At 42.0% G+C, this 16,109-nt stretch overlaps 1 protein-coding gene across 6 annotated transcripts in view; it reads right to left on the bottom strand.

Moving 5' to 3' along the window:
• Nucleotides 1-16,109, bottom strand: part of ythdc2 (YTH domain containing 2) — a 175,707-nt gene that overhangs the window by 138,366 nt on the left and 21,232 nt on the right. For all 6 annotated transcript variants that reach the window (XR_010974877.1, XR_010974878.1, XR_010974879.1 and 3 more), the window contains 2 exons: nt 15,737-15,839; nt 4,767-4,923 (listed from right to left, as the gene is read on the bottom strand). Coding sequence is in view for 1 of the 6 variants with exons in the window: in XM_068029854.1 (XP_067885955.1) it covers nt 4,767-4,923; nt 15,737-15,839 (260 nt within the window). In the remaining 5 variants the exon portion in view is untranslated. The remainder of the gene's footprint in view (nt 1-4,766; nt 4,924-15,736; nt 15,840-16,109) is intronic.

Raw genomic sequence — 16,109 nt, 5'->3', positions numbered from 1 at the left:
TCGAAGAAGCAATATGTAGAATCAGTTTGGGTCGAAACAAGAAACAGCAAGGGGCAGCAAACATTGGTGGGAGTTGTTTATACGCCACCAAACTGTAGTAGTAAAGATGGGAATGGTATAAATCAGGAAATTAGAGCTGCGTGTAGCATGGGCAACACAGTATTAATGGGCAGCTTCAATTTACATCATTATGAACAGGTGAGAAAGGTGTTGAGGGGTCCCTCTCAGCCTTCATCTGGTCTTACCGTAACAGGCTTTTATTTTTAAACATGGTTTTTAGCTCCTCCTTGGTGAATCTTTGTTCACTCTTCAATTATAAGGCAAAGAAACCAGCACAAACAGGTTTTCTTAGGTTTAAAGAAAAAAAGTTGAAATTTATTAAACTTGAATTTAAACTCTAATTTGGTTGACGCCTACGGATACACGAAGCGCCCACACTAGCATGCATACACAATACACACATGCAAATATAGAAACAGAAAAGAGAAGAAAAATTAAGTGAAAAGTTTGAGGCAATATCTGAAGAGTTTTTGTTACGCTTCTTTGGGCTCACTGTAGAGTCCTTTATTGTAGGTAGATCTTGCTTTTCGTTGGGGCCCAGTCGTTGTTCAGTATAGGAGACTTCTCTCTTGGGGTTCATGTGTCTTCAGTGGATTCAGAGACTTGTGAGAAAGAAATGGGAGCAGACAGGAGAGATCTTCTCAGTCCAGGAGCAAACAGTCTTACCCAGTTCAAACTCTGCGGCTAGTTCAAAAAAACCCTGGAATAGCCAGTTAGTCATGTGACAAGCTGGTCTAACCAGTCCTGGCCCTTGTGGATTGTATCCTCCCTAGCAGGCTCTGGATTGCACTTCCTCACCTTCGATGTCTGTTAGTATGTAAATGTTTTTTCGGCCACAGCTGATCTGCTTAACAAGTCATTTCCTCGCTCCAACACCACAGTTAAAAATCAATGTTCATGACAAAATTGATATGCCTCATTCTTGGCAGGTGGGACCTAGTATGACAACATACAGATTGGGTAAACCTAATTAGCACTAATGCTGTGGAGGATGCATTCTTGGAGTATGTACAAGATGGGTTTCTGGAGCAGTATGTTGAAAAACCAACTAGGGATGGGGTTATTTTAGATTTAGTATTATGCAGTAAGAACGGGCTAATTAATAACCTTGCTGTAAAGGAGCTATTAGGAAATAGTGACCATAATATGATAGAATTCAACATTAAGTTTGAAAGAGATATAGTTCATTCTGAAACTAGGGTCTTAAATCTGAACAAGGGAAACTATGAAGGTATTAAGGGCAAGTTGGCTACGGTGGATTGGGAAAAACATTAAAAGATTTGACAGTAGACCGGCAATGGCTAGTATTTAAAGAAATATTACACGGTTTACAATAAATATACATTCCTCTAAGACCCAAAAACCCAACAGGAAAGGTGAATCAACTGTGGTTAACAACAGAAGTTAAAGACTGCATTAGGTCAAAGGAAGTAGCTTATAAGGTCGCCAGAAAAAGTGGTAAGCCTGAGGATTGGAAGCAATATAGAGTCCAACAAAGGAGGACCAAAAAACTGAAAAAGAAAGGGAAGACAGAATATGAATGCAAGCTAGTTAGCTACAAAGGCGAACTGTAAAAGCTTCTTTAGGTATGTGAAAAGGAAACGATTAGCAAGGACAAATGTGGGTCCATTGCAGGCCAAGACAGGAGAGTATGTGGAGGAGAATGAGGAAATGGCAGAGATACTAAACAATTCCTTTCTGTCTGTCTTCACGGAGGAAGATACAGAAAATCTCCCAGAAATACTCGGGAACCAAGGGACTTGCAATAATAAAGAACTGAGAGTAATTAGTATCAATAAGAGGTAGTACTCAAAAAATTAATTGGATTGAAAGTTGATAAATCCCCTGGACCAAATGAGTTACATCCCAGAGGATTGAAGGTATAGAGGTAGTGGATGCATTGGTGGTTATCTTTCAAAATTCTTTAGATTCTGGAAGGGCTGCTGCAGACTGGAAAGTAGCAAATGTAACCCCACTATTTAAGGGAGCAAGAGAGAAAACAGAGAACTACAGATCTGTTAGATTGACGTCAGTAGTAGACAAAATGTTAGAATCCATTATAAAGGATGAGTTAACTGAAGACTTAGAAAATAATGATATGATTGGGCATAGACAACATGGATTTGTGAAAGGGAGATTAATCATGTTTTTGAGGATATTACTTGTAGCGTAGATAAAGGAGAACCAGTGGATGTGGTGTATTTGGATTTTCAGAAGGCTTCTAATAAGATCCCACACAGGTTAGTAAACAAAATTAGAGCACATGGGATTGGGGATATACTGCAATGGATTGAAATTGGTTAACAGACAGAAGCGCGCGTACACACACACACACACACACACACACACACACACACACACACACACACACACACACACACACACACACACACACACACACACACACACACACACACACACACACACAGGAAAAAACAGAAAACAAAAACAAAAAAAGACTACTTTGGCCAAATATTTACTAATTCTTGACGACAAACAGATGATGATATGGAAGGAAGTCAGTTGTCCCTTTTTTGGTTTGGCATCCAGGTATATGGAGACAAGTCACTGGGTTCATCTCAGGAGCAGTCCGTTCTGGAGATGTCGAGAATTATTCTAGGCGGCTTTCTAGGAGAAATATAGCATTGAGGCTTTTTTGCCAGCACACACTTGAATCGCAGGACTTTTCCCAGCTCTTCAGGAGCTATACAGCACCAGGGATATTTTTTCCCCACACTGAATCTTGGCAGGATTTCTTCAGAACGGTAGAGAAGGTGGTGAGCTAGGTGGTTTCTTGTTCCTTGGCAGGAAAACACCAAATGTCTTCAAACAGTTTACACTCCAACTAAAAGTGAAAACAATGTTCAAACCCAAAACATCCTGACCCCCACAAACCTTGACATGTGGCTTCTCTGTAACCATTTTCCCCCCAAGTCACCAAGGGTTCTGCTGTTTTCTGAGTTCAAATCACAGGTGGTCTCCAGCACAGGAGGCTTTAAAGCAACATCTTGCCTTGTCAGTGAACTTGGTTTAAAAAACACATATAATGGAATCTTTTCAGTTTTCACACAAGTTCTCAAATAAAAATATTAAAAATGAAAGCACTTTCATAACAAACATTACTTGCTGCTTATCAGTGTTGTTTGAGGGAGCTTGCTGTGCATAATTTGGCTGCTGTGTTTCCTACAACAGTGACAACAATTCAGAAAGTACTTAGCGACATCCTGAGGTACTATATAAATGCAACTTTTTTTTTTTAAAAAAGCAAGTGTCCCAGTTGGTTTTACCCTATGGGATAACGACAAATTCCTGCTCATGGGAGAATCTAGCCGAGCTAACAGAATGTAAAAAAAAAATGGTAGCAGGGTTCTAGTAACTTGCATCTTAAGGTCAACTTAGAACCAAGGTCAACCCCACCAGAGCTGCACTGCACAACACCCTAATCTGTAATGGAAATAACATTTTTTTCCCTACAGTATCCATGAAGCCAATGTGAATGGAAACACACTACTATTGGATGCTGTCTTGCAGCTGGCTTCAAGAAAAGTTATCCACGTTAGCCAAAGAAGGAACCACCCCGGAGTACATTAAGCTCCAATTTTCCCTGGTGACTTCTATTAAACAGATAGCGACACATACACATAATCCACTTCCCCACTCGGTAACCTTTGTTTAGTAATAAGTCTACCTAAAATTCATATTCTCAAAGAACTAATTGCCTAGTTTAACAGAATTCTTTTATCCTCTTTTAGATACTAACCCCTCAAAAGACATGCACCTAGGCACATTGCTCCAAGAATCTATGAACAAAAATACATTTTGTTCCATTTACTTAATGCATGCATGATATATAGGACATAGGAATGGGAGTAGGCCATTCAGCCCCTCGAGCCTGTCCCGCCATTCAATGAGATCATGGCTGATCCGCAGCCTAACACCATATACCTGCCTTTGGCCCATATCCCTTAATATCTTTGCTTAATAAAAATCTATCTCAGATTTAAAATTAACAATTGTTATAGCTTCAACTGCTGTTTGTGGGAGCGAGTTCCAAATCTCTACCACCCTTTGTGTGAAGAAGTGCTTCCTAGCATCTCTCCTGAACGGTCTGGTCCTAATTTTTAGACTATGCCCCCTATAGATGTGAGCAGTGCACACAGTAGGATATCAAGGTCAGAGTTGTACTGTACAAAGCCTCAACATGGATTATTTACAGGAAATGGGAACATATTTTCATTTTAGGCGACCAGTGTCAGCATAAAGGAGCCCCAGGTAGGTACAATACAAATGCAGAGAAGCTCCCTCTGATTTGTCCAATGTACATTAATCCAACCTTGAAAAGTATCACCTACTGCATCATTGTGATATTTCATTTCCCATACCAGCCATCCTTCTGGTCTAAACAATACTAACAATTTAGTGCAAATTACCATCATGTTATCAACAGCTTAATTTCCTTGCATAATTCAAATTTGTGACCATATTTACCTGAAGTAGCAAATGTTAATAATTGTAACAAACTATCTTCACTTGGAAAAAGTCTACTCTTGTGGCAATATTAAATATTGTTTAACCAAACAGTTTACAGGACATACAAAAAAGGTTGATAGTCATCCAAATTATTTTGAGGCCTTGGCAAAGCAAATAGCACAAACTAATTTCAGGATACAAGGTAATAAAAATGCTATTCAACAGCTTTTACTTACTGTAAATTACAGGACAGCCAGTAAAATATCTGATGAAGAGATTAACATCCAGAGCTGCACTAGAAAGTATAAGTCTTAGAGATGGATGTTTCTGCATCAGATCCCTCAGTTTAGTTAATAAGAAATCACTAAACCGATCTCGCTCATGCACTTCATCCTGTCAAACAGAAAAAAGGGAAAAGAAAGGATGGGTATCTATTTTTAAACCATTAATGGTACATTTAGTAAAACAAAAGAATGGCGATACCATTTTAAAAAAAATCTACACAACTTCTACTGTTTTCAGTTAGCTGGTTAGTAATTGCAGAGCATATACTCCTACTGCGCACCTCCCGGCACAAACATACATTTATCAGTTAAGGAGTCAGTTACTGCAGTAAGGAGAGATGATATCTTGGAGGGGGCATCAAATGAAGCTTTATGGTAGAGTTTAGGAATAAAAAAGGGACAGCCACATTGCTAGGTGTTTATTATAGACCCCCAGATAGTCAGCAGGAAATTGAGGAGCAAATATGTGCGCAATTCACAGAGGTGTGTAAAAATAATAGGGTAATTATATTAGGTGATTTCAACTTTCCCAACATTAATTGGGATAGTCATCGTGTTAACGGCTTAGATGGAGTGGAGTTCTTAAAATATATACAGGAGAACTTTTTAGCCCAATATGTAGAGGATCCAACATAGAGGGTGCAGTCCTGGACCTAATTCTGGGGAATGAAGCCGGACAGGTGGTTGATGTGTTGGTGGGGGATAATTTTGGTGATAGTGACCATAACATGGTACAATTTAAGCTTGTCATGGAGAAAGAAATAGACAAGTTGCAAAAAAAGGTTTTGGATTGGGAGAGCGCGAATTTTAGTAAAATAAGGCAGGATCTGGCCAAGGTAGACGGGAAAGAGTTACTTGTCAGGAAATCTACAGAAGAGCAGTGGGGGGCATTCAAAAAGGAAATGGGGAGGGTACAACCCAACACGTTCCCTCTAGGGTAATAGGTAGGAGCAACAATCCCAGAGAACCATGGATGACCAGAAACACTCAGGGTACAATGAGAAGGAAGAGAGAGGCTTTCAGCAAATACAAGGAGAACAAATCAACGGAAGCATTAGTGGAGCACAGAAAGTGTAGGATGGAGCTTAAGAAAGCAATTAGGAGAGCAAAGAGGGGATATGAGAAAGCTCTGGCTGGTAAAAGTAGGGAAAATCCCAAGATAGTCTATAAGTATATCAATGGGAAAAGGATAACCAGGGAAAGAGTAGGACCCATTAGGGACTAAGGGGGAAATTTGTGGGTGGAGCCAGAGGACATTGGTAGGGTGTTGAATGAATACTTCACATCTGTTTTCACCCAAGAGAATGAGGATGTAGATATGGAACTTAGAGAGAGAGACTGTGAGGTTCTTGAGCAAATTGCCAGAGGGAGTGACAAGGTATTGGAGGTTTTGGAAGGCTTAAAGGTGGACAAATCTCCAGGTCCAGACAATTTGTGTCCCAGGATGCTGTGGGAGGCGAGGGTGGAGATTGCAGGGGCTCTGACCCTAATTTTTAATTTCTCTCTGGCCACGGGGGAGGTGCCAGAGGGCTGGAGAACAGCTAATGGGGTCCCACTGTTGAAGAAAGGTTGTAGAGATAAGCCAGGGAACTACAGACCAGTGAGTCTCACGTAAGTGGTAGGGAAACTATTGGAGAAAATTCTGAAGGAGAGAATCTATCACCACTTGGAGGCAAAATTTGATTAGGAATAGTCAGCATGGCTTTGTCAGAGGGAGGTCATGCCTAAAACATTTGATTGAATTTTTTGAGCATGTGGCCAGGTGTGTAGATGAGGGTAGTGCAGTTGATGTAGTTTACATCGATTTCAGCAAAGCCTTTGACAAGGTCCCACATGGGAGACTTATCAAGAAAGCAAATGCACATGGGATACAATGTAACTTGATAAGGTGGATTCAAAATTGGCTTAGCTGTAGGAGACAGAGAGTGATGACAGACGGCTGTTTTAGTGACTGGATGCCAGTGTCCAGTGGCGTACCACAGGGATCTGTGCTGGGTCCCCTATTGTTTGTCATTTATATAAACGACATAGATGACTATGGATCAGTAAGTTTGCAGATTACACAAAGATTGGCCGAGTGGTTAACAGTGAGGTGGAGTGTCTCAGGTTACAGGAGAATATAGACGGGATGGTCAAATGGGCAGAAAAGTGGCAGATGGAATTTAACACTGAAAAGTGAGAGGTGATACACTTTGGAAGGAGTAATGTGACATGGAAGTATTCAATGAATGGCCTGACACTGGGAAGTTCGGAGGAATAAAGGGACCTTGGCATGTTTGTCCATAGATCTCTGAAGGCGGAGGGCAGGTTAATAGGGTGGTGAAAAAGGCATATGGGACACTTGCCTTTATCAATCGAGACATAGATAACAAAAGCAGGGAGGTCATGTTGGAGTTCTATAGAAATTTGGTAAGGCCACAGCTGGAGTAGTGTGTGCAATTCTGGTCGCCACATTATAGGAAGGATGTGATTGCATTGGAGGGGATGCAGAGGCGATTCACCAGGATGTCGCCTGGGATGGAACATTTAAGCTATGAAGAAAGGTTGGATAGGCTTGGGTTGTTTTCGCTGGAGCAGAGAAGACTGAGGGGTGACCTAATCGAGGTGTACAAGATTATGAGGGGCATGGACAGGGTGGATAGGGAGCAGCTGTTCCCCTTTGTTGAAGGTTCAGTTACAAGGGGTCACATGTTTAAGGTGAGGGGCGGGAGGATTAAGGGGGACTTGAGGAAGAACTGTTTTTACCCAGAGGGTGGTGACGGTCTGGAATGCCCTGCCTGGGAGGGTGGTAGAGGCAGGTTGCCTCACATCCTTTAAAAAGTACCTGGATGAGCACTGGGCACGTCATAACATTCAAGGCTATGGGCCAAGTGCTGGCAAATGGGATTAGGTTGACAGGTCAGGTGTTTTAATGCATCGGTGCAGACTTGATGGGCCGAAGGGCCTCTTCTGCACTGTATTATTATGTGATTCTGTGATCACATGGTGAATAGCCTATGCATTTGTAGGATTAACTCAACCAGGTTAAGCACAATAGTGCTCAAATGTTCAGTGGCACTTATTAGGCATGTTCAAGTCCTGCTCTACAAGTCCTGATCTGAGATCCAAATAAGCAGAGCCATTTTGCTGAGCTGTTAACAAAATTCCTCAATAATCAAACCATATTTTTCCATTTATTATCTAAACATACCAACCATCAGCTTTTCAACCCACGTGTTTGTTTTTTCTTGTGAAATACTATCAGCTTTTCTCCCTGGAATTGAATGTCAATATGAACAAGTTCAATTCGTTGGAAGGCTGTCAGAACCTATGAAATATACTGGAAAGAAAACTGAAAGAACCAATTTTACACCTAATTATTGGTTGTGCATAAACTCAAGGTAAAAAAGTTTTAAGATGAGGTAATAGTTTCTGAGAATCGTTTCTACAGTTGCTTTTATTTCGCATCCTTCCCCAATGAAATTAGATCGAAGAAGTAAGCTGTGAGAAATGCAGCTTCAAAATTCTTTATAATTTTCCTCAAGGAAACTTTCTGGGGCATGCCCAGCTTTTGTCCGGTATGAATGTTTATTTTCTCAGAATGGTTAGCAACATTATGTGGTTACTTCTGGTTCTGGACCTCTGATGTTACTTTCTGGCTAAGCTATGTAGCTGCTTCAAGCCTCTGATACATTCTCACCCTTATTTTGTTCAAGACTAGTTGCAGCCACTTTGAGATAAGGAGAATTTTTCTGGATTAACTGACTTTATTGAGCATACCTGTCACCTGAAGAAGGAATTTTCCTCCACACAAGATCAGGGGGCAGGTTGTTCAACCTTGCCCGTCTAAGAGCGAAGTCCAAAGTACGGAAAGTCCTCATCAGAGAACTCCTCTTTGCTGACGATGCTGCTTTAACATCTCACACTGAAGAATGCCTGCAGAGTCTCATCGACAGGTTTGCGTCTGCCTGCAATGAATTTGGCCTAACCATCAGCCTCAAGAAAACGAACATCATGGGGCAGGATGTCAGAAATGCTCCATCCATCAATATTGGCGACCACGCTCTGGAAGTGGTTCAAGAGTTCACCTACCTAGGCTCAACTATCACCAGTAACCTGTCTCTAGATGCAGAAATCAACAAGCGCATGGGTAAGGCTTCCACTGCTATGTCCAGACTGGCCAAGAGAGTGTGGGAAAATGGCGCACTGACACGGAACACAAAAGTCCGAGTGTATCAGGCCTGTGTCCTCAGTACCTTGCTCTACGGCAGCGAGGCCTGGACAACGTATGCCAGCCAAGAGCGACGTCTCAATTCATTCCATCTTCGCTGCCTTCGGAGAATACTTGGCATCAGGTGGCAGGACTATATCTCCAACACAGAAGTCCTTGAAGCGGCCAACACCCCCAGCTTATACACACTACTGAGTCAGCGGCGCTTGAGATGGCTTGGCCATGTGAGCCGCATGGAAGATGGCAGGATCCCCAAAGACACATTGTACAGCGAGCTCGCCACTGGTATCAGACCCACCGGCCGTCCATGTCTCCGTTATAAAGACGTCTGCAAACGCGACATGAAATCGTGTGACATTGATCACAAGTCGTGGGAGTCAGTTGCCAGCATTCGCCAGAGCTGGCGGGCAGCCATAAAGACAGGGCTAAATTGTGGCGAGTCGAAGAGACTTAGTAGTTGGCAGGAAAAAAGACAGAGGCGCAAGGGGAGAGCCTACTGTGCAACAGCCCCAACAAACAAATTTCTCTGCAGCACCTGTGGAAGAGCCTGTCACTCCAGAATTGGCCTTTATAGCCACTCCAGGCGCTGCTTCACAAACCACTGACCACCTCCAGGCGCGTATCCATTGTCTCTCGTATAAGGAGGCCCAAAAGGACCTGTCACAGCACTAGGTTTGGAAATAGAATACTGTTGGCTTGTTTGTATGTGAATGTCCATTTACATTCTGTAATTTAGTAGTTTTCATTTTATAAATGAATGGTGAGATTCTGTAAAATTATACTCTGAAAACTTTATTGGCATGAAGAAACTGGGGAAAAGAGCTCATAATACCTATATTAGAACAGCTAACGTAAATTGTTCTCCTTAAATATAAGCGTCAAGAAAACCCTGGTCATGGGACATGGTGTTGCATCTCCGCCCCGATCACACTAAACACCCCCACACTGGGGACGGTTAGCAAACTCTGCTACCTTAGGTCCACCGTGACAGACAATCTGTCCCTTGATGCAGAGCTCGATACACACATAGGAAAAGCCGCTACTACCTTTGGCTGTATCGCGAAATGCGCATGGAATAACACCAAGCTGACAGTTTATAAGGCCAGTGTTCTCAGCACCTTGCAGTATGGCTGTGAAACATGGGCAACTTACAGCTACCAGGAATAGCAGCTCAATAATTTCCATCTTCCTTGTCTGCGGCATATTATGGATATATCCTGGCAGGATAAAAACTTTTTTTTTCCTCCATTCACAGAATGTGGGCATTGCTGGCAAGGCCAGCATTTATTGCCCATTCCCAATTGCAAATGCAGCAGTCCTCTCAAATGTAAAGCTCCCATGCGTGTTGGCACTAATCAAACAGAGGCAGCTTCGGTGGATCGGACACCTCCGCAGGATGGAAGGTGGTCGGATACCCAAGGACCTTCTCTTTGGTGAGGTAGCAGGGCCAGGCGACCACTGGGGTTCCCAAATCTCCACTTCAAGATGCTTGTAAGGGTGACAAGGCCCTAAATGTCAACTATTGCACTCGGGATTCACTGGCTGGTGAAAGAGGGATATGGCTGTCATGAGTTTCTTTGTGTTATCTTAAACAACATAATGAGGTACATGGATTCCAGTTCCTTGAAGATCTCTAGGTTTAACAGCTAAACTAGTACATACAATACAGAACAAACTATATACAGAACCTTTGTCCAGGGTGTTACAGCGCAGAGTGACTATGGCTTCTTGTCACATGAATACATCCTGGTACTTAGCTCATTAACATACTAAGTTCTTAAAGAGACATCACTCAAAGCAATCATACAATAATGGCAACACATCCTGTGGACAGGCACTACCACATCAATCATTTGCTACAGCAGCTTGGCAACAGGCACCATCAAAAACAACACTCAGCGTCACTTGGCAGCTTCACGTGTGGTACTTGTGGCAGAACCTGACTCTCAAGGATTGACCTTCACAGCCATCAGCAAAGGTGCATCAAGAGAAGACACCCACTTATTATTTGCTGTGTGTCCATCATCTTTTGTGGATGGAGGGTACCAACTAGTGTGTATGGGAAAATATAAGGAATGAATAATATTCAGACTATAACAGCTTTCCCCAGATTGGAGGTATTCAAAGCATACACCACAGCTCCTCATGCCTGTTCCTGGAAAGCATATTCCTATGCATTTTACTTTAATGATTATTTTTATTTCAAGAAATTAGACCTCGTCAGGTTCAAGAGCAAAATAGACCAAAAATTACTGTTGGCAATAACAGTGGACAAATATTTACACATTTATTGGTTATTTTAACATAACTATGAACCCATTTATTTTGGCTTCACCCTATAAGTTTGCAATGAAGTCCATACAATTTGGTTTTTTTTCATACTTATAACATCTAACCTTCCAGGAGAAATTATTTTTGCCTTTAAAGACAGCATTACATGGGCCTTCAAAATGCCAAAAAATTAAGTGGCAAAACTTAAACCTCTCTGGAGGTGCAACCAGATTGCCATGAAAAAGAAATCTCACACTTCCATTAAATTCAAATCCACCACTGCCCTAAATTACACTTTTATGTGCTGTAGGATCTTTCCTCAACTATGCATGATAAAATGTTGTGTGAACCTGCAGCTCAAATTATCCGCTCAAATTCTCCTGCACTTACACCGCAACTCATCTTCACGAGGACTAAATTCAGGGTTACTTTATACTTGTCAGCTTTTCTGGGCTATGTCAGTTTTTGTGAAGTTGTTGGGCAGAATTTTCTAGGTTGGTATGTGAGATTATCCCTTTCTTGTCCCCTCCAACCGCTTGTTCAGTAAGCATTTAATTACAGAAGAAGTCATCCCAACAGACCAGAATAAGCCAAAAGATTGCAGTATCCAGCCGAGTAGAGATGATTGGCTATTGGCATTTCCCCATGCTGTTCCCTAGTATGAGAAGTATTGTAACAGTAAGATGCACATATACAAAGAAAAAAGCCAGGCATTTTAGTAATTGTGCAGATTGAATGCTGGATCATTACTCAAAGAATCACAAATTTAAATCCCAGCTTGGACAGTCAATTGAAGTCATCTTACTAAAGAAATTTCCATCATTTCTTTTGAAGCTGCAGTCTGGAGCACAAGCCAGCAGAAAGCAGGCATACCCTAGAGGTACAGTACTCTAGAATCTTACTGTTTCCAAAGAAGAGACATGGCAGCAAGCTACAACAACACTGATTAAAGAAACAATTATAGCTGTGAGGAGGGATGTTAAGGTAGAAGGATTATCAAATCATATGGGTTGAACTGAAAAACAAAAAAGGGCAATCACACGACTGGGAGTGTATTACAGACCGCCAAACAGTCAGAGGAAGATAGAAGAGCAAATATGTAGGCAAATCTCTGAGAAGTACAAAAACAATAGTGCAGTAGCAGTGAGGGATTTCAACTACCCGAATAGTAACTGGAATAGAATTGGGTGTGAAAGGCAGAGAAGGAGCAGAATTCTCAAAATGAATTCAGGAGAACATTTTTAGCCAGTACGTAGCAAACCCAACGAGAGAGGGGGAACAGAGAGGACTTAGTTCTAGGAAATGAAGCTGGGCAGATGGAAGGGGTATCAGTTGGGGAGTACTTTGGTGGAAGTGATCACAATCCAGTTAGATTTAGGGTCGTTATGAAAAGGACAAAGATTGACCAAGAATAAAAGTTCTCAATTGGGAAAAAGCTAATTTTACTCAGCAGAGATGTGATTTAGCTTAAGTGGATTGGAACCAGCTACTTGAAGTTAAATCAGTGTCCGATCACTTGGAGGTATTCAAGGAAGGGATAGCGAGCGTTCAAAGCAAGTATGTTCCCTTAAAGAAAAAGGGTGGGACTAACAAATCCAGAGCCCCCCCAGATGCCAAGGAGCTTAAAGGGGAGGATAATGGAAAAAAGGGAAGCTTATGAAAGATACCGAAGGCCAATATTACAGAAAACTTAAGAGTATAAAAAGTGAAAGGCAATAAAGAAAGAAAAGAGAGGGCACAAAAAAAATAAATTGGCAAGTAAAATCAAGGAAACTAAGGATTTTTTTTATCAATACATAAAGAACAAAAGGATAACTAAAGAAAGAGGTCATATTTGGGACCACGAGAGGGGATAGCATTGTGGTAATGTTACTGGACTAGTAATCCTGAGGCCTGGACTTCGCCGGTGACACGAGTTCAAACCCCACCACCGCAGCTGGTAGGATTTAAATTCAATTAATAAATAAATCTGGAAAAAAATGCTAATCTTATTAGTAAAGATCATGAAATTACCAGACTGTCATAAAAACCCATCTGGTTCACTAACGTCCTTTAGGGAAGGAAATCTGTCATTACCCGATCTAGACTACACGTGATCCTGACCCACAGCAATATGGCTGACTCTTAACTGCCCTCAGAAATGGTCTAGCAAGCCACTCAGTTGTCAAGGGCAATTAGGGATGGGCAATAAATGCTGGCCTTGTTAGTGACACTCACATCTTATGAATTTAAAAAAAAAAGGGTAACCTGTGCCTGGAGGTAGAGAACATTGGTATGGTTCTTAAATACGTGGCATCCGTTTTCACAAAAGAGAGGGACGATACAGACAATGTATCAGGCAGCAGCAGCATGAAATATTAGATGAAATTAGCAGTGAGGTGGGACGTATTAAGGGGTTTAACATCTTTGAAAGTGGATAAATCCCCAGGGCTGGATGAAATGTATCCTAGGCTGTTAAAGGAAGCAAGAGAAGAAATAGCAGAGGCTCTGACCATCAAGTGTGGTTGAAATATGTACATTACACTATTCAAAACTAAGTTTTTTTTGTTAGTTTGCATTTTCGCTCCTTTTTCCCCTAAACAAATCCTCAGCCAAACAAGGGATTCGCTTCTAGGACTCAAAATGTAACCTGCCCATTTCAAGGGACACAAAAGCAGCCAGTTTAATTGGTTTTGTTAAGAAGCTCATTACTTTTTAAAATTTATTCTTTCATGGGATGTGGGCACCATTGGCTAGGCCATATTGCCAATCCTTTATTCCCCTTGAGGTGATGGCGAGCTGCCTTCTTGAACAGCTGCAGTCCTTGGGGCGTAGGTACACCCAAACTGCTGTTAAGAGGGAGTTCCAGGATTTAATCCAGTGAGAGTGAAGGAATGGCGATACAGTTCCAAGACAAGATGGCGTGTGGCTTGGAGGGGAACTTGCAGGTGGTGATGTTCCCATGCATCTGTTGCCCTTATCCTTCTAGGTGGTAGTGGTCACGGGTTTGGAAGGTGCTGTCGAAGGAGCCGAAGGTGCCTTGATGCGTTGCTGCAGTGCATCTTGTAGATGTGCATCTGTGTTGGAGGGAGTGACTGTTGAAGGTGGTGGATGGGGTGCCAATCAAGTGGGCCGCTTTGCCCTGGATGGTGTCGAGCTTCTTAAGTGTTGGAGCTGCACCCATCCAGGCAAATGGACAGTATTCCATCACACTCCTGACTTGCGCCTTGTAAATGGTGGACAAGCACTGAGGAGACAGGAGGAGAGTTGCTCGCTGCAGAATTCCCAGCCTCTGACCTGCTCTTATAGCCACTGCATTTATATGGCTGGTCCAGTTCAGTTTCTGGTCAATGGCAACCCCCCGATGTTGATAGTGAGGGATTCAGTGATGGTAATGCCATTGAACGTTATGGGGAGATGGTTGGAATCTCTTGTTTGAGATGGTCTTTGCCTAGCACTTGTGTAGCGCGAATGTTCTTTGCCACTAATCAGCCCAAGCCTGGATGTTGTCCAGGTCTTGCTGCATATGGACATGGACTGCTTCAGTATTAGAGGAGTCGCAAATGGTGCTGAACGTTGTGCAATCATCAGCAAACATCCCCACTTCTGATCTTATGATGAAAGGAAGGACATTGATGAATCAGCTGAAGATGGTTGAGCCTAGGACACTACCCTGAAGAACATAGGCTTAAACCAATACAGTACATCACCAGATCAGCTGTATTTCAAGAATTGCTTATTCCAGTAAATTAGCATTTAACACATTTATGAAAATAGTTAATAAGAGAATTGTTAGAGCATTTTGGATTCTGGTCACTTATTCCATAAAAGTGATAGACAGAAACAAACTGCAAATCAAAAAAGTGTTGGAAATAGATATTCAGTCTACCAGCATCTGAAAATAAAAAAGGCAGGTTAAATCTTTGTTACAACTGGTAACTGGAAGACAATCAAGCCCCATTACAGGATGCAACAAGATGAAGGAAAAAACAGGTGCGAATAGATATAAAGATGTGCTTTGGTGGTGGAATCATGCTGTAACATGGTCCCAGCCCGCCCTGCAAAGCTTGCATCCCTTTTCCCCCTTGTCCATTGCCATAGTATATGCTCTGATAACCACTTTCCGCAGCAGTCCTTTGTTCCCCCCATCTTTCCCCTTCCCAATCTAAAGATTTTCATTTAGCTTTGCCTGGCAGAACAGTTGACCAGGTCTGCCCCCACCTCCATGCCTCCACTCCCACTTTTCCTTTGTTAAATCTTCTCACTGCCTCAGCAAGATAATCATCCTGTTCACTCCTACAAAAGGGCTCTCCTCCAGTTCTGAGCAAGGATCCACAACCATAATACTAGTTCTTCTGATATCAAGAACCTTTATTTCCTGTATTTTCTGCTTTCATTTCATTTATTTCATGTTCTGTTCAGTTAGGGAAAATGGATACATGAATCATTCTGATAAACTTACTACTATCACATGTGTGACAGCTGCTAAGGTGCCATCTCCTGCCATTAGTGTTCGAAGCAGCACTCCATTAGTACAAAATGTCAGCAGTGTCTTTGGGGAAACCCTGAAACAAAGAAGTTTGTATTAGCAAATTTAAATGTCAAGTGCACTTGCATTTAGCACAATTACAAAGTTTGCGGATGGTACGAAACTTGAAAGCATCGTGACCTGCAAAAGGACATAGACAAGTTGGTGGAATGGGAAGATAGGTGGCAGATGAAGTTCAATGCAGAGAAATGTGAAGGGATTCATTTTGGTAGGAAGAACATGGAGAGACAATATAAAAAGGTACAATTCTAAAGGGGGTGCAGGAGCAGAGGGACCTGGGTGTATA

The sequence above is a fragment of the Heterodontus francisci genome, chromosome 4 (genome assembly GCF_036365525.1).
Source record: "Heterodontus francisci isolate sHetFra1 chromosome 4, sHetFra1.hap1, whole genome shotgun sequence".
NCBI lineage: Eukaryota > Metazoa > Chordata > Chondrichthyes > Heterodontiformes > Heterodontidae > Heterodontus > Heterodontus francisci.
The sequence above is the reverse complement of the archived record's forward strand: the minus strand, read 5'-3'. Positions and strand labels throughout refer to the sequence as shown.